At 44.3% G+C, this 18405-nt stretch overlaps 1 protein-coding gene across 3 annotated transcripts in view; it reads left to right on the top strand.

Annotated features, from left to right (window-relative positions):
- The first annotated feature begins 2322 nt into the window (after positions 1-2322).
- The window catches only part of FAM114A1 (family with sequence similarity 114 member A1), a 70180-nt gene continuing 54097 nt past the window's right edge, over positions 2323-18405 (top strand). For 2 of the 3 annotated variants that reach the window (XM_035714514.2, XM_025437332.3), the window contains exons 1-2: positions 2323-2403; positions 11526-11881. In XM_035714514.2, coding sequence (XP_035570407.2) covers positions 11534-11881 — 348 coding nt within the window. In that variant the 5' untranslated portion in view covers positions 2323-2403; positions 11526-11533. Of the gene's footprint in view, positions 2404-3101; positions 3449-11525; positions 11882-18405 lie in introns of those variants that run through there. The other variant, XM_035714513.2, reaches the window with a different exon arrangement.

Genomic DNA, 18405 nt, shown 5'->3' with positions numbered 1-18405 from the left:
TGTATTAGATCTACACATATGAACATAAATGATTCTCAAAAATATAATGTTGAGTAAACAAATGTATAGGATGTTACTTATAAAATTTTAAAACAGGGGGATCCCTGGGTGGCGCAGCGGTTTGGCGCCTGCCTTTGGCCCAGGGCACGATCCTGGAGACTCGGGATCAAATCCCACATCGGGCTTCCTGCATGGAGCCTGCTTCTCCCTCTGCCTGTGTCTCTGCCTCTCTGTCTCTCTCTGTGTGACTATCATGAATAAATAAATAAATAAAATCTTTAAAAAAAAATAAAATTTTAAAACATTGAAAAATAATTCTTTTTTTTTTTTTAGAGAGATTTTATTTATTTATTCATGAGAGACAACAGAGAGAAAGTCAGAGACACAGGCAGAGGGAGAAGCAGGCTCCATGCAGGGAGCCCGATGTGGGACTGGATCCCGGGTCTCCAGGATCACCCCTGGGCTGAAGGCAGGCGCTAAACCGCTGAGCCACCCAGGCTGCTGGAAAAAGAATCCTATATAGTATCTGTGGATAAAGGTATGTGCCGTAAAATATAGAAATAAGGGTGGGAAGAGTTTACAACCACCTCAGGACAATGGTTACCTCCAGGGAAGGTGGAGAATGGAAGGGAAAGGATTTCCAAATATCTTTAACATTATTTTCTTTTAAAAGAAGGTTCTAAAATAAATATGACAAAAAAGTTGTTCAATCTACCTATTGTCATTCTCCACTTTTTTTCTTAAATAAGTATTTGTCATATTATTCTCTGCTTTTCAATATGTTTTAAGACTCTGGAATTTTTTAAATGAATAAAGAATTTCTAAGTTGCAAAAAATAACAGGTTTTGAACTAAAACCTGGTGGGCTTGGAAGCAGCAGCAGTTGAGTAGCAGGGCATAATCTGCAGTCATCAACAAAACCCTTGTGGCTAGGGTTCCTTGTGTGATATTCTTTTATTGGAAAGGTGTGGTTTGGGTCAAAGGAGAAAAGGAAACCAGCCAGCCCTTACAAGGCAGGTCTGATTGTGCTCTTGCCGTTCAGTGCAGAGGGAGGACAGGTGTGGCAAAAGTACCTGCTGTCCCTAGTAGGCGGGTGCAGAAGTCACAGGCACAGTGTTTGTGTCCATGGTAACACCAAAACACACCTGTCACGCCTTTTGAACAAAATTTGCCAACACTCAGAATTACAGAACTCGGAAAGAATCACTGTTTTTAAAATTGTATTTTCCCTAACTCATATAAAATATATACACATATAGATGTATTTACAGGAAAAGAGTTACACCGTACATACACTTTGGTAAACTTCCCCAGGCCTCGACTTGAAATTTGGCTACGGCCTGCTTTCTTTGCATGTCAACAAGTCGGATGGATAGTTATAATTTTTAATGGCCACAGCATATGAGACTGTTCGAAGCTGCTACTCTTTAAACAATCCTTTGGGGCAGCCCCGGTGGCTCGGCGGAGACGCAGGGTCGAGTCCCACGTCAGGCTCCCTGCATGGGGCCTGCTTCTCCCTCTGCCTGTGTCTCTGCCTCTCTCTCTGTGTCTCTCATGAATAAATAAATAAAATCTTAAAAAAAAAAAAATCCTTTATTGTGGGATGGACTATGTATGCGTCTTCCCGGGCATAAACAACCACAGTAAATATCCTTGTACATACATATTCTTACATTTGACTATTTAAGACAAACTTGCAAATGTGGAATTCCCAGGCCACAGCTAATGTTTTTGAATCTTTTTTTTTTAAGATTTTATTTATTCATTCATGAGAGACACACAGAGAGAGGCAGAGACGCGGGCAGAGGGAGAAGCAGGCTCCCCGCGGGGAGCCTCCTGTGGGACTCGATCCCAGGACCCCGGGCTCCTGACCTGAGCGGCGCAGCCGCTGCCCCGCGGAGCCACCGGGGCGCCCCAGGGCTTTTGCATCCTGACCTACATTTCCGAAGTGGCCTTGTAGAGAGTGCTCGTGTTTAGTTGGTTTTGCATCGGATGGCGCTCCCTGAAGCCAGGGAAGGAAGGGAAAGCTGCTGAACGCACAATCGGCGCATGGAAAACTCTTGCTCAAGTCGAAGCGAGCCTTTCCCGGGGACGCTGCGGGGTTTTCCGGGCGCCTTGAGAGGAAGGGAACGGTGGCGGGGAACCCCGAGGTCCTCCCCAGGTGGGGTGGCGCCGGCCGGCGCGGGAGGCTCCCAGTGGGCCCCCCCGGTGCGGGGCGCGGGGCGCGGGGCGGGTTCGGGTTCGGGTTCGGGGGCGGGGCGGGGCGGGGCGGGGCTCCTCCTGGGCCGGCCGCGCGGTCCCCCCCGCCCCCCGGCCCGCCCTCCGGCCGCGTCCCCGCCGGCCCTGCCGACGTGGCGGGGCGGGACCCGCCGGGCGCTCCCGCGCGCACTCGGCCGCCGGAGCGGTAAGAGCCCGGGGCGCCGTCTCCGCATCCCCTTCCCCGGGCGGGCGCGGGGGGGCGCGGGGGGCGCGGGGGGGCCCTGCCGGCGCTCCTCGTCCTGGGCCCGCATCCCGCCCGGCGCGTTCCGGGGAAGCCGTCGGCCGGGACCGGGAGGAGCGGGCTCAGGGCTGGAGGTCCGGGGGGCGCGGGCGGCGCGGCCCAGGGCCCTGCGTGGGTGCGGGCGTGTGAGTGTGTGTGTGTGAGTGTGTGTCGCTCCGGGTCCACGCTCATGCACACACCCACACGCCCGCGCTCGGGGTCTGCGCCCTCGGCCGCCGTCAGCCCCCGCGGAGCCTGCCCCGAGCTCTCCAGGTCTCGGGTCCCGGCCCCGAGCGAGGCTGGAGAAGTTTCCCCGGTGTCCCGGGTCCGCCGGCGACACAGGGGGAGCGGGGCCCCGTAAGGCAGAGGCCTCCCTCCCCGGCTGGCCCGCCGTGGGAGAGCCGGGGGGCTCTGGCCGTGACCCCCACCCGCCTGGGTCCTCCCTCCCTCGGCGGCCTCGCGTGCGCCCCAGCCAGCGCCCCAGCCAGCGCCCGAAGAGCCAGCGCGCCCTGGCTGCAAGCCCCCCAGCTCCCAGGCCCCACCCGCTCACCCACTGTCTCCCTTTGGGCCCCGGAATCGGGTGAGTATTTCCCGCCGCCTCCGCTCGGGCGCCTGAGCTGCGCTGCCCTCTCCTAGAGTCCGGAGACCTCTCAGTGTGGGCTCAGGGCAGGATCTGGCCCCATTCACGCCATCCCATCCCATCCCGAACATTAAGGGTACGAGCAGGTGGCTTCTGAAATCCGCGTCTCTCGACCTCCACCCCGAGGTCACCGGAGAGACAGTCTCTCTCCTCGGAGGCCCCTCCCAACCTCACCCATATTCACCCCCTGCGCCCTCCTCCCTTTCCTCCCTCAGAACCCGAGCTCAGGGAAGACTGACAGCTCCTGACCCTGTAAGCTTTAAGCGAAGGCATGAAACTTCCAGGGTGGTGTCAGAAGCACAACGGAGCCAGTGCAGAAGGAATTGGAGGGTGAGAGGGAGCCTTCTAGAATACCAAGGATTCAGCCCATATAAGTAGCCGTGTATTTATAGGTCTGACTTATGTCAAATATTCTTTCTCTTGGATCAATATCAGACAATTATATAGTTCAGTTCTGTAAACATCTGAGGATCAGAACCCGAGCTGAGTGCGTGTTGGTCACAGTCCATGAGGAGGAAATGACACAGATGCAGACTCCTTATAAATGCCATAGAAGTCAGTGCAGAGGATCACACGGACACACACAGGACGTGGAAGGGGAAGCAGTTAATGCGAGAAAAGGGTGGAGGAAATTAAGGACAATGATAGAGTAAAAAGTGATGCTAGATGTGGAAAGAGACAAATGGGAGTTTGCCCGGCAGTTACAGGCAGGGCAGCCCCAGGGGCGGAGAAAGCAGGGAGGCAAAGGCAAGGGGGGCACATTTGCAGGCTGCGGTCACTGAGGGAGTCTGGCCAGGCGACAGTGCTCGGTGTACCAAGAGTTACAAGAGGTGGATGAAGAGATCGGAGCAGAACCGTGTGGGGCCACAGGTGTCATGCAAAGGTGTTTAATCCTGGTGGTTTTAAACAGGGGAGCAAATAGGTCCCATCTGTGTTTCAGAAAAAAAAACATAGGAGACAGGTGGAGAGGGGAGGAAACAGGCTGGGTGCAGGGGGAGCTTGGGCTGGGGCACATGTTGAGCTTCATAGGAGGGAACCTTAGCTGCTGATTAACCTCTCACCCAGAGTTTTTGTTCCTGGTCCTCATTGACCAGCCCTTTTTAAAATTGGGGGCAGTGATCTTATCCAGGGTATTGCATTACCAAATTCATATTTTGCCGAAAGTGGCCTTTTAAAAAAAATCCATCCACTGCACTACTATGCGGTAAAATTAAAGACATTTAATACCAAGAAAAGCATGAAGGCTAAACTTGCAAGATGAAGGCAGCCCTTTAATAAATTTAGATGGATGAAAAACTTGCTATCTTGTCCTCATTTTTCTCTATCATCATGGACTGGTCCCAGTCCCGCAGTCTTTGGTGTTTGGGAACCAAATATCCAGGTCATTTTGTCCAGTCTTTACAGAGGAGGAAGTGAGGAAGCCCAACAGGAGTGAGTTGTGTGCCCACAAAGAGATGGTGGGACCAGAGAACACTCTTTCTGCCTCAGAGTACCCACCCCCCCTCCACTCCTACCACTGACCTGCCCTCACTGTTCCTCTAGACTGCCTCCTGGTTGGGCCACACAGATGTTCATCCTGATTATCTAGAATTCGTTCCTGATGCAGGGCATTTGCACATACTCTTTTCCCATCAGGCCCAAGTAATCCTATCAAAGCTATTTTCAAGGTTCTCCTTTGCACAAGGTCAGTCTAATTCAGGCACATCTTTCCCTCATTCGGTGTGCTGTTTTGTATCATCGTTTAACCATCTCATGTTTGCTGAAGTAGTTTCGTGGACCTTCATTGACCAGAGCTAAAATGAAAACAGATTATTCATTTTCTGAAGGATAGTAGCCGTGTCTTCCGTTTTAAACTTATTTTTGGAGCCTATGATGTTGCTGCTCCAATACCTAGCATAGTTCTGGGAGCGTTTTAGGTGATGAATGAATTTACTCATGAAAAACTAACTTATTCCCAGCCCACAAAGGCTCCTTTATATGCTACTCTTCCTCTCCTTGAGTTTTTCTAAAGAAGCCTCCTTGTTTCTGTGGGTTGAGTTTCACTAGCATCAAAGCCACAAGACATGGCTGCAGTGATCAACGTTCCAAACCATAAATCAGGAGAGATTTATAAGTCTGACTGCTTCTGGGGCACCCAGGCCGAGATGGGGACTGTCCTAGGAAACAGCATGTGTCACAGCTGTAGTCCTGGTGGACTCCGACAGTCACTGGCCCCAAGCAGCTGTGTCTTTAGGATGCGATACTTTCTGATGGCCTCAGAGAAAAGGGCACAGTCTAAAACTAACTCCGTCTTTCCTGTCATAACACCCAGAGGAGATAAAGATCTACGAGAACAAAGGAAAAAGATTTCTGGTTTTGGTTTTGGTTTAGAGAAAATACAGACCTGTAGCAGGTAGAAGGAAATAGAGATTAAAGATATATATAAGAAATTAAAGTAGGGCTGAAAACTATAGTGACCATTTTTATTATCCAAACTGATGTGAAAATGTCTTGAAACATAGAAGTCATCCGTAAATATTTTTAACGGTGTGGGTTCAACACCTTACAGCTGATGTGGGGTATTTCTGAAGGGGTGGCTTCCTACTGCTGGTTGAACATGCAGAGCAGTTGCAGGGAAGGAGGTTTTTGTCACAGCCATTTCTCTGCAATTGAGGTGAACGGACCTAAGGCAGGTTGGCCCTCAGCTTGTTTTTACAAGCTTGATGAAACCTGTGTTCTCCGTCCTCTCTGGCCTTTGGTGAGGACTGCTCTAGAGGCAGGGCTCAGCTAACCCAATCAGGCTTTGGGGTTCTCTGCAATTCAAGCGCAACTAGAAAATATCTCAAAGAGGGCTAAGCTGCTGAACTCAATAATATCCAATAATATCTTCTGCCCTGGTGATAGAAGGGCAGACTGACCTGTCCATTATTGCTTGCCAGTCCACATATCTTCAGCATTTTCCGTTTCACCAGTGGAATTTCTAATTAGCACATCTTGGGGGTACTGACTCAAAAGGGTGATTGGGAAACCCTCTCTAGAGGTGGACAACTATAGATTTTGAATGCCAACTGAAGTCCTCCAGAGAGTATATTCCTGAATAGGGCACTTGGGATGTTAACCAACCACCCCAGGCTGTAAATTACAACTAACCGGCATGTATGTCCCATGATATATGCTGAAGGATTTTAGAGTACATGATGAATAGCCTGGCGACACATTTAGGGCAAAGCATAATCGACAAAGTGTCCAAAATGTTTTTTATTTGCCCATGAATGTTTATTATAGCCAGGTTTAGTCCCATGTCCCTACTTACAGAAAAGTGAAATAGTTTGGAGTGCCTAAATCAGATTAATAATACGATTTTCAAATTACCTTACACAAAAATATCAGACAATACCAGGAACCAGCTATTGATGAATAAAAACTGGGAACAAAAGTGATGTCAAAGCATCATTTATTCACAAACCCATTCTCCTTATGCCCCTAGGACTCATAGGATAAATTAAAACAAGAATATTTAGGTCGTGGCAACCAGGCAATCTTCTAGACCATGGGTCAGCAAACATTTTTGTCAAGGGCCAGATAGTAAACATTTTAGGCTTTGCGACTTCGTGAGCCATATGGTCTTTTCTAATACCCAACTCAGGCACTGCAGTGCTAGAAAAGCCATAGACAGTACATCAACAAATGAATGTGTTTGTGTCCCAACAAAATCTTATTTACCGAAGCAGGCAGAGGGCAAGATCTGGCCAGAAGGCTGCAATTTGCCAACCCCCTGTCCTAACCTGGTTCTGACTCAGAGATTTTCTTTATATGCCAGCTAAAAGGAAGTATGCATTTTTTGCCTTTCCCACTCATAGACTTGTTTACAGGAGTGTTATTACTAAATTCAAGGATTTTTATTTAAAAGGAGACGTTAGACGTTGAAGGAACCAAGGAAAGACAATATGGATCATTTGGAACCATTTGCTGTAAAGTAGCTCTTGAGTAGTAAATAGGGTAAAGGCATTTTCTGCTAGTTTTCATTTCAAATTACATTAAAAATTTTTTTAACTCCAATATAATTAGCATACAGGGTTATATTAGTTTTAGGTGTACAATATAGTGATTCAACAGTTCTATACATCCACTGGTGATTATCACAAGTGTATTCCTTAATCCCTATCACCTGTCTCCCCCAACCCGCACCCTCCTCCCCTCTGGTAACCATCAGTTTGTTCTCTATAGTCAAGAGCCTGTTTCTTGGTGTGTCTCGCTCTCTTGCTCTTGCTCTCTGTTTTTTTTTTTTTTAATTTGCTTGTTGGTTATATTTCTTAAATTCTACATATGAATGAAATCATGTGATATTTGTCTTTATCTCGCTGACTTATTTAGCATTATACTCTAGTTCCACGCATCATTGCAGATGACAAGATTTCATTCTTTTTTGCTGGCTGAATAATATATATATACTTATATATTTTTATATATATACTTAAATATATATATATTTCACATCTTCTTTTTCCGTTGATCTGATGGACATGGGCTGCTTCCTCAGTTTGGCTATTGTAAATAACACTGCTATAAACATAGAGGTGTGCCTACAATCCAGTAATTGTACTACTGAGTATTTACCCAAGAAATACAAAAACAGTAATCCAAATTACATTTTAATTTTAAGTCTCCAAATATATTAATATAACAACACACATATTTGTTGAGCTCCCCAATATGTTCAAGAAACCAGGTTAAGTGCCACATAAAACATGAAAACTAGACAAGGAAGATCCTTGTCTTCATAGTATTTCCAACATACTGTACAAGGAAAACACTGAAGCAGCTCTCACCAAGGTGAGACAGACACAAAGCACTCGGCACTTCAGAGGAAGAAAAAATATATCCAGTTGGGAAGAACAAACAGTGGAGGCAGTGGTTATTTTAACTGGGTTTTAAATGTGTGAAAGACAACATTTTGAACCAACAGCCATGTGAGGATCTTCTGTGAATGTCAGACATTGCACACATGCTTACATGGTCTCATTCTAGGTTTTGGGAGGGACCTGTGGAGTAAGGCTAGTGGCATCGATGTGCAGAGGTGCTTGAATGCCAACTAAAGCTGGTGGCCTCATCTCCATAGTAAATGGGAAAACCCTGGGGATGTATGAACAGGATGGGGAGGTATGGGGAAGTGAAAGGGAGAGCAACAGGGAAGGGCTGAATCCAATGTTGAAATCATCAGTGTGAACCATAATGAGAGCCTGAGCTGGAGTGGTGGCAGTGAGAAGAGGTAAAAAAAATAAAAAAAAAAAAAAAGACATGAATTCTGAATAAAGAGCTTCTAGGATTTGGCCACTGGTTGAATGTGAGAGCAGAGGCTGGTGGTATTGCAGATACAGTTCTGATATGGTTCAATTTCAAAGTTAGATGTGGGTACAAATCTCAAATCTAACAACTTGCTGAAAGTGTGACTTCTGAGCTTCAGTTGTCTCACCTGTAAAATGGAGCTCATAATATCTAATAGGAGATAATACATTTAAGGAGCCTGCACTTGACAGGCACTCCATAAATGATAGCTATTGATGTTATATATTCTTGAGAGGGTGAAGGTTTAGTTAATGACAGCCCTGAGGTGTTAAGCCTGGGTTATTGAGGGGAAATCTAGGCACCATTAAAGGAAACTCAAAAGTCAAGAAGAAGAACTAGTATTAACAATAAAACAACAGACTCCATTTTGGATGGGAACAGATGACCAACTGGCCATTGGAACTACTTATACAGAAGTAGAATTTTTTCTAATAACAGCATTATTAACATGAAGCACTAGGTTATATGTGTTACAGATACTCTTAATATATTGAGATATAATTCACGTGCCTCAAAATTTACTCTTTGATGTGCAGTTCAGTGGTCTTCAAAATATTTGCACAGTTGTGCACCCATTATCACTATCTAACTTTAGAACGTTTTCATCATACACCAAAGAAAGGAGTCTGTACCCATTAGTCGTCCCTCCTTATTCCCTTCAGCTCCTGGAAACGACTAATTCACCTTCCATCTCAATGGAATGAGATAGATATTCAAAACTCACAACATGAGAGTGGTGTATGAAACCCTGAGAAAGGGATGTGATTCACCAAGGGAGAGAATGTTGCATGAGCAGAGACAATAGCCAGAGGACCTTGGGGATGGCTACATGAGGGGACCAGAGAGTTTCATGTGCATGTGATTCTAAGCCTGGATTCCATGTAGCCAATATGTTAAGTGGCTACTTACCTACCATGGCTCTAATGGCAACTTGATGTTTGACCAACTAGTAAACACAGCTCAACAAAAATACCAGCTGATTTCACTGAGACTTGGCTTCTGTTATAGTGAGAACACTGTTTTCATGTTAGCCTAAGAAAATTATCACCTCAAACAAGCCTTCTAGATCAGTGCTATCCAGTAAGGTAGCCAGTAGCTACACATGCCTATGTAAAATGTAAACTTAAATCAAATGATTACATAAAAATGATTACATAAAATTACATAAAATTTAAAATGTAGTTTCTGGGGCACCTGGGTGGCTCAGTCGAATAATCATCTGACCCTCAGGTCTTGATCTCAGGGTCATGAATTTAAGCCCCACATTGGGTACCACGCTGAGTGTGGAACCTACTTGTAAAAAGTGGGGTGGAGGGAGGCTGAGTTGCTCAGTCAATTAAGCATCCGACTCTTGATTTTGCCTCAGGTCGTGATCTCAGAGTCATGGTATCAAGCCCCACATCAGGCTCCATGCTCTGCAGGCAGTCTATTTGAGATTCCCTCTCTGTCCCTCTCCCCTCACCCCTGCTTTCTCTCTCTCTCAAATAAATCTTTTTTCAAAAAATGTAGTTGCTGGGGATCCCTGGGAGGTTCAGCGGTTTGGTGCCTGCCTTCGGCCCAGGGTGTGATCCTGGAGTCCTGGGATCGAGTTCCACATCGGGCTCCCTGCATGGAGCCTGCTTCTCCCTCTGCCTGTGTCTCTGCCTCTCTCCCTCTCTCTCTCTCTCTCTCTCTGTCTCTCACGAATAAATTAATAAAATCTTTAACAAAAAATGTAGTTGCTTGTTGCACCAGCCACACTGCACATGCTCAAGGGGCACGTGTGGCTATTAACTACAACATTGGACAGTATGGACATAGAACATTTTCATGATCACAGAAACTTCTATTGAATCATTCTGTCTTACATAATACAATAACTTGCAAGCTTTGTAAAGAGCTTTCAGCTTTACAGGTAATTTCATAATGGTGACATTCCTCATCTGACTTAATACTGCTTCTTTCCCTTCCAACTCCTCCTGTGTTTCCCTGTGTAAACTGTGGTCCAACAGGCCTTCACCAGCTGGTGTCCAACAAAGCACATTTATGTGTATATGTGTCTCTTTCTCCATGTGAATCTCTGATAGCGATGTGAAGCTAAATGTCAAGTAGTTTTTGATAAGCTCTCAGGTATTTTCTATGCTTATTCTCATTATTGCTATGATTATAACTAATAAAGTGATGTTAAATAACTTCACAGATATAGCTAATACTCTTACTCTTAGTTTCTACACACATATCCCTGAGTACCAAGTAAGAGATCAATGAGAGTTTAGAGATAGCACTGTAGGGTTGTATTAGTTTCCTATGGCTGCTATAACAAATTACAACAAACTTAGTGGCTTCTAACTACACAAAGTTACTCTCTTATAGTTATGGAGGTCAGAAGTCCAAAACCAGTTTCACTGAGCTAAAGTCAAGGTGTTGGTAGGTCTGGTTCCTTCTGGCATCTCTGAGGGGAGAATGGTTTCCTTGACTTTTGTAGCTTCTAGTGGCCACCCATATTCCCTTACTCATGGCCCCTCCTTCATCTTCATCACCCCAAGCTCTACTCTTGTCTTCTTATCCCCTTCCCCTCTTTGTAATCAATTCTCCTGGGCAATTCACTGGGTCGCTCAGTGTTTGAGCATCTGCCTTTGGCTTAGGTCATGATTCTGGGGTCCTAGGATTGAGTTCCGTATCAGGCTCCCCCAAGGGAGCCTGCTTCTCCTTCTGCCTATGTCTCTGCCTCTGTCTGTGTCTCTCATGAGTAAATAAATGAAAGTCTTTTTTAAAACCCAACAAATCTTCTGCCTTTCTGTCAAATCACCTACAGTTTCATTTAAGACCCACCCAGATAATCCAGGATAATCTCCCCATCCCAAGAGCCTTGATTCAACCATATATGCAAAATCCTTTTTGCTGTAAAAGGTAACATTCACAGATTCCTAGGATTCAGGAAATCCCTTTGGGGGCCGTATTTTAGCCTACCCCAAGGTTACATAAAGTTTCTTACTGGTAGAAGAAAGTTTTCCCCTACCATATTTAAGTACTTGGGGCTTTGGATTTAAGTTTAACAACTCAGATTAAAGCAGAAAGTGTTTGTTTGTAATCATGTTGACAGATATTAAAATGTCTGACGATGCTGGTGACCCTTCAGCCACTGGAGACAAAGCAGAAATTGCCAAGATGCCCAAGAATGAGTTTGTGCCCGAAGACACAGAAGCACACTGTGATTCAGCTATGATTTCAGATGAGCCGACAACAGCTGATGGCAGAGAAGATGGGCATGAAAATGCCACTGTTCAGGGTGCAGAGACTACTGACACTGGGCAGCATGAGCAGCCCCAACACACCAGTGCCATGGAGCCCCCCCTCAATGGAGAAGTGACTGAGGATGCACTTGTTGAATGCATTGACTCTGTCAGCTTTGAGGCAGAACTTGGATCTGAAATACCCCTGAAAGACCAGAGTAATCTGGTAGGTGTGGTTCATTCGATTCAGTTTAACTACATTCTTATGGATAGCCCCCATGGGCACAGTTTGGGGTATTTTCTATGCTTACAGGGACTGGGGGCAGCAGGGGGTGGGGATTCAGATACTGTGACATCACCTCTGTCATCAAAAGGGTGCTGTGTGGTGAGAAAAGGCGTACATGAGAATAACTGGTTATTATAATATTTGCATTTTGATAGTTCTAATAATAGTAACAGCCACCACTGACTGACTGGCTACGTCCTGTATGCCAGGCACCCCACTAGCCACTTTATATGTGATGTAATTCCCTCCATACAACAGTTCTTTGCGGTTCTAAGCTGGATATTATTAATCTTAATTTATAGACAAGGCAATCCGGCTCAGAGATAGTAAGCAACCTAGTAAGATATTACACCACTGGTAACAAATGGAAGATATTGAAATATTGAATATAACGAGTCCAGGTTATTAATGAACCTGATTCTACCCTAAACAAGTCAGTGTTTCTTTAGTATCACTTACGTTTTAACACATATTTACAAATCCACTGTGGGGATCTCAAACCTTCAGATCACTATTTTATCATCACACACCACCTTCCAGAGAACCAGAGGCAGAGCAGGTTCATTGCCCTTTCCCTTTGATACCTGTACCTATCTTTCTGGGGGATAAGATAGGCCAGTGTCTCCCAGTTGGTACCTGGTACAACATCAGTATGACCATTGAGCTGGGTTTTCTTGGGATCTTCACCTTCAGTCATGTGGGGGCTGGTGGAGATGGAGAGGCGCTCAGCATGAAAGAAGGAAGCAGGCCACTCCCTTCTAATCCTGCCTTCCAGAGTGATGGCACCAGATGGAGAATCGGGGTTTCCCCTCAGTCAGGCCCCAGCCCTGACTCATCTGAAGTGTACCACCACAGGTTACCTACTTGAAGGGACTCTACTGCATGTAATGAAGGGAGGAAACTTATCAGGGAACCAGGGGGCCTAGCTTTCCCCCTCATACCCAATAGTAACACTATTAATTCGGGCAAGGCACCTAATTTCTCCGAGCCTTAATTTTTCCCTTTATAAAATGAAGAGTTTGCACTAGGTAGTCGTCTGACTAATGTTTTGTGGTTCTTTCATTTGAAATTAGGCTCTTTGTGCCTCAGTTTCCTCAAGGGGTTTGACTTTTAGAACTGTTCTGAGAGGAGATGGACTGCCTCAGGGAGGAGGGTGTTCCTCATGACCAGAGATGTTTAAACAAAAGCAAACAGTGGTTTTGCAGCGATGTCAGGGAGCGGCTCTGAGGACCAGCTGAGAGTTGGAATGAGATATGGTAAACATACAGGCAAAATGTCATGTGTGAGTTCCAAGGGTTCACGGACTCTTCAAAGCCATCTATGCACCCCCTAAGGGATTAAGCACTTTTAGACCGGAGGTTCTCAACTCGAGCTGAACATTTCAACCACTGGGAAAGCTTTAGAAAATGCTGATACTGTATTAGTCAGTTCTGTAGAGAAACAGAGCCAATAGGTTATATATTTAAAAATCCTATCGCTATTCATACCCAGATACATGACACTGGAACCTGTTTGCCCTGCACACTATCTTTCTATTGTGAGAATCATTGATTCTCAATTCTTATTATAAGTGCTACTGTTAATAAATATCTTTGTACATTAAGAAAACCATAGTTTGACTACAGCATTGTGACCTAAAGAAACTACACAAGCTCCACTAATTCAAAATATATATGCTCCTGATAGATAGGTTATACATTCCAATTCCAGATTTCTAGTAATGAAAATGAGATTTCTAATAAAGATAGCACTACAGAAAGTTAGTATGCTCCTACATATCTGCCTTCTTAATTTTTTGAGCAAACTGAATGAATCCTGCCTTTATAGCTCTTTATAAATCTCCTTAAACAATCATTATATGGTTTCACTCATATGGGGAATATAAAAAATAGTGAAAGGGATTACACAGGAAAGCAGAGAAAATGAGTGGGAAAAATTAGAGAGGGTGACAAAACATGAGAGACTCCTAACTCTGGGAAATGATCAAGGGGTAGTGGAAGGGGAAGGGGGACAGGGTGATAGGGTGACGGGCACTGAGGGGGCACTTGATGGGATGAGCACTGGGTGTTACACTATATATTGGCAAATCGAACTCCAATAAAAAAATATACAGATAAAAAAAAATAAATAAACTTCCTTAACGCAGGTTGCCTGGTTGGCTCAGTGATTGAGCATCCGCCTTTGGCTCAGGTCCTGATCTCACGATCCTGGGATCAAGTCCTGCATCGGGGTCCCCTTGGGGAGCCTGCTTCTCCTTCTACCTATGTCTCTGCCTCTCTTTCTGTCTCTCATGAATAAATAAATAAATAAATCTTTAAACACACACACACACACACACACACACACACCTTAATGCTACAGGGTTAGAGCCAATTAGTAGACAGATACTTCCCTCTTCTCCCTGCATAACACTGAGAGTTTTCAAGGACTTGAAAAGGAGTATTTCTTCATAATGAAGTATCACAAAACTATCTGGATTGAAGTACAAATATTGGCCACAGGGTTGGGACTGTGGCTCTGGGTGTATGTGTGTGGCATTGCACCAGGAGCTCAGATGAAACCAAGATGTGGGAGGAGTGCCCATCTGTATGTTTGTTCTAAGAAGATAGAAAACCGATACGGCTGGTGGAAGGGCCTTGCAGGAGGAGGATATCTCTTCCACCCAGGTCATATTTAAACCCTTCTAAGTAGATGCAAATTTTGTCCTTTTTTTTTTTTTTTTTTTTTTAAGGATTACCCAGAGAAGGGGGTTCTACTTTCTCTCTTGGTAACTTATCCTTTTAAGTTAATGCAAGAAATCAATTTTGTGCCTTGTCTTCAAGCATTGTTCATTTGCTCTGTGTTATTGCCTTGCTGGATACTTATGAAAAATCCTTTTGCAATGATGAAAACAACTATTTTTCTCTTGGTCCAGAAGAGAATTAATTCTACAGAAAACCTTGAATCAAAAGTTCATTGACACATTGTCTGTTTGGAACTTGAACATAGGTTCCCTAAGGAGTGGCAGGTCCAATAGAAAAACAGCCAAGCTCAAAAGCCTACTTGATCCCAGGTCTGTCTGAGCCTAAAAGTACCTCATTATCCTTTTAAACAAGCTTCTGTGGGGAAAATGCCTGTTTTGTAAATAACAACAAACTGGCCAAGTAGCCTTTGAGAAAGTATAAACCGGTATCTTCGAGGATACACTACATTTTGTGATAATGTGCTTAGATGTATATATATATATTTTTTTTCTTTAAGTGACTTGAATCTGCATGGTGACTTTGGGTCTGGGTCCCCTCAAAATCCACTTTATTAGCTACGCTTTGCCTGAGTCAGCCCAGTGGCTGTAACCTGGCAGGTATAGGGGTGTGACTAGGAGAGGCCTGGAGAAGAGAAAGAGGCCAGTGGTTCTGGCAGCTGCTCAGCTGGCACCTCTGCTTTGAAGGATCATACCACTCACAGTTTATGCTCTCAAGAAGCTACCTCTGTCTTTGGTGCTCCTTTTTTTTCTCATCCATTATGATGTACAGACTAGAGGCCATTGAGTTGAGACTTCGTGCAGGATCTACTCTACAACATCCATGAGAGATGACCCTCAAACTCATTTGAACATTGGAGGTTAGATTAGACTCTCAAGGGCCTCTACATGCCCCATGACACCATGTGTCGTGCCCAGGAATCTAAGCGGTGGAACTATCTTCAGGATGCCTACAGTCTAGTTGGAGAAGGGAGTGTTGTATAAAAGTAATGATAGCATATCCTATAGTACTAGACAGGGCAGACACAAGGGAAGCCTTAGATAGGGCAATTAGATCAATCTTCAGGAGTCGGGGACATCTTCAGCCTCAATTTAGAGATGTTTGTCTTAAGTGCTAGGCAGGAGTGACATTTATTTCCAGAGATTTCTTGGGACTTCATTATATACGGAATTTCAGCCCCTACAAGATCCAATCTAAATCAAATTTCTCTTAAGTTCTTAATACCAAGAAATGTTACCCAGAGTGGGGAAAAAAGTCATCTCTACTGTTCAACACCAATATACAAGGCCAATTATGAAAGTAGAGAATTTCAACGTTTTCACTAAAGGTACTCACAAAGGAAAACATAGACTACCACTGGTTAGTTCTCTCCCTAGAAAAAGAAAATCAGAATGGATAAGAGCCATGAAATTGCTGTTAAGGGAGACGAAAAAGAGCGAATGTAGACCAGGATACACGATGGCAGATTTTTGCCTCTTAAATGAATAAGTAGCGTTTGCTCCTCTTCTTTTGGAGTATTTCCCCCTTCAAGCCTACTCTACATGATGGCACTCGGTGTTTGGCTTTGGTGGATACTGGTGCAATTTGGCCATATAGGGCAGTACTTCCTAAATCTGGTGGTGTATTGGACTAACCCAGGGAGATTGTTAAAAATTCAGATTCCTAAACTCTACATTGAGATTCTTTTTCAAAAAGATCACAATGGGAGCTAAGACTCTGTATTTTTAATAAGTTCCCATAAGTAATACTCTTGCAGTCAATCTATGGGCTGGTGTTTGGGAACTACTAATACTAGGACACAGAAAGAGATAATCAGGGCATCAGATGAGACTAAGAAGATGGTGAATTCAGTATTGAACATGCCATGGGTCCAAGTGAAGGCATTTTGTGGGCACTTAGTTATAATAGCCTAAAGTCCAGGAGGGAGATTTGGAGGTTGTTAATACTTGGGTGTTATTTAAGAAATGGGAGTGGTTGAGATTACCTCCAGTGTTATATGTTTATTAAAGAAGCACAGAGGCCAAGGCGTGGGCCCTGGAAGGTTCCTGTCTCCAGGCCAATTTGGCTCTTAGATTCTTTTTGATAAGTTGTGGCAGCCAGAAGCTGAGATGGTGAGGGTTACCTCTTCTCTGCACTATCTTATCGTCACGTTCTACAAGGGAAATCAAACCACAAATCACACTGTACCATGCTGATATTTTAAAATTGAACATTAATTAACCAGAAAATTAAAAACAGTTCATGATTACTGTTTTTCATGGAGGCTTGAGAATGTCCCAGTGATTTGTCCTTTTAGGTGCTTTGACCACTACCCAGAATGAGTTTCACTCGAGACAAATGCCTAGGATTCTAGAGGCAGGGTTTTCTTCCTTTTGAGCTGGCAGCAAAACACTGGAATTCCCCAGAGTTCAGAGCTGGATAGAACCCCGTTTAGCACAGGGCAAAAACATTCTTATGCCCTGATCATAAAAAAATCAAGGGCAGCCTGGGTGGCTCAGCAGTTTAGTGCTGCCTACAGTCCAGGGCCTGATCCTGGAGACCCAGGATCGAGTCCCGCATCGGGTTCCCTGCATGGAGCCTGCTTCTCCCTCTGCCTGTGTCTCTGCCTCTTTCTCTTTCTGTGTGTCTCTCGTAAATAAATAAATATTTTTTAAATAAAAAGATCGAAAGAGGCTCTAAAATAAATTTAGCCATCAGTAACTCTTGAATATGTTTAATTTCACCAGATAGACCCCCTTTCAGATATTCAGAATGCTTGTTAATAGTTCACCATGTCTCCCAGTTAAAACCCACTTCTGCAATTTAGTATGCTAATTAGCAAAGCATCCAGTGTTAATTAAGTGACAGATAATAGAAATGCTCATTATAGATGCCTCTGGAATATGGCTTTCCTGATTAGGATATCAGCTGACCACCCTGAACTATGCATATTTTATTGGAATGCTGGAAGCACTTGGATTATAGCTTAATTAAGCACTCCCCATAATATCTACAATATGCATTTAGAAACTTCTAAAGTAAACTGAAATCATAAAGATAAAAGTTGGGCCAAAAAAGTAAGAGTCAGAAGACAGAGCCATGAAAATAGAGTAGTTTAAGAATATGAAGTGGGGGCAGTTATGCTGGTCAGTTCATAAATCAGTGAATAAAGTCAAGAAGATCTTTAAAATCTACTCAGTTGAATTTTTTTTTTAAACACAGGTAAGGGGCACTTAGGTGACTCAGTGGTTGAGCATCTGCCTGTGACTCAGGTTATGATCCTGGGGTCCTGGGTTCAAGTCCTGCATCGGGCTCCCCTCAAGGAACCTGCTTCTCCTTCTGCCTGTGTCTCTGCCTCTCTCTGTGTGTGTCTCTCATGAATAAAAAAAAAATTATATATATATATATATATATATATATATATATATATATATATAGAAGTGGTTAAGCTTCAGATGCTAGTGAAAGGTCATGAAATAAAATTACTAAAGGAAGCTGCTGTGACGTTGATGAGAATGGTTTTATGCAGTACTGATGGCCATGGGAGAGTACTGTGGCAGGTGGGAGAATGGAGGGGGGCGGGTATGGACAGTGGGCACTTTTTGTAAGAGGTGAAGAAGCAGGATGTAGAGCAGAAACCAGACTGGTTTTAAAGAAATATTTTGTCATTGTGATTTTCACTTGTTGATTTTTAAGGTGGAGGAATCATGTGCATGATTAAATTGGGAAGTAGCAGATAGAGAA

This window comes from Canis lupus, chromosome 3 (assembly GCF_003254725.2).
Source record: "Canis lupus dingo isolate Sandy chromosome 3, ASM325472v2, whole genome shotgun sequence".
Taxonomy (NCBI): Eukaryota; Metazoa; Chordata; class Mammalia; order Carnivora; family Canidae; genus Canis; species Canis lupus.
The sequence above is the reverse complement of the archived record's forward strand: the minus strand, read 5'-3'. Positions and strand labels throughout refer to the sequence as shown.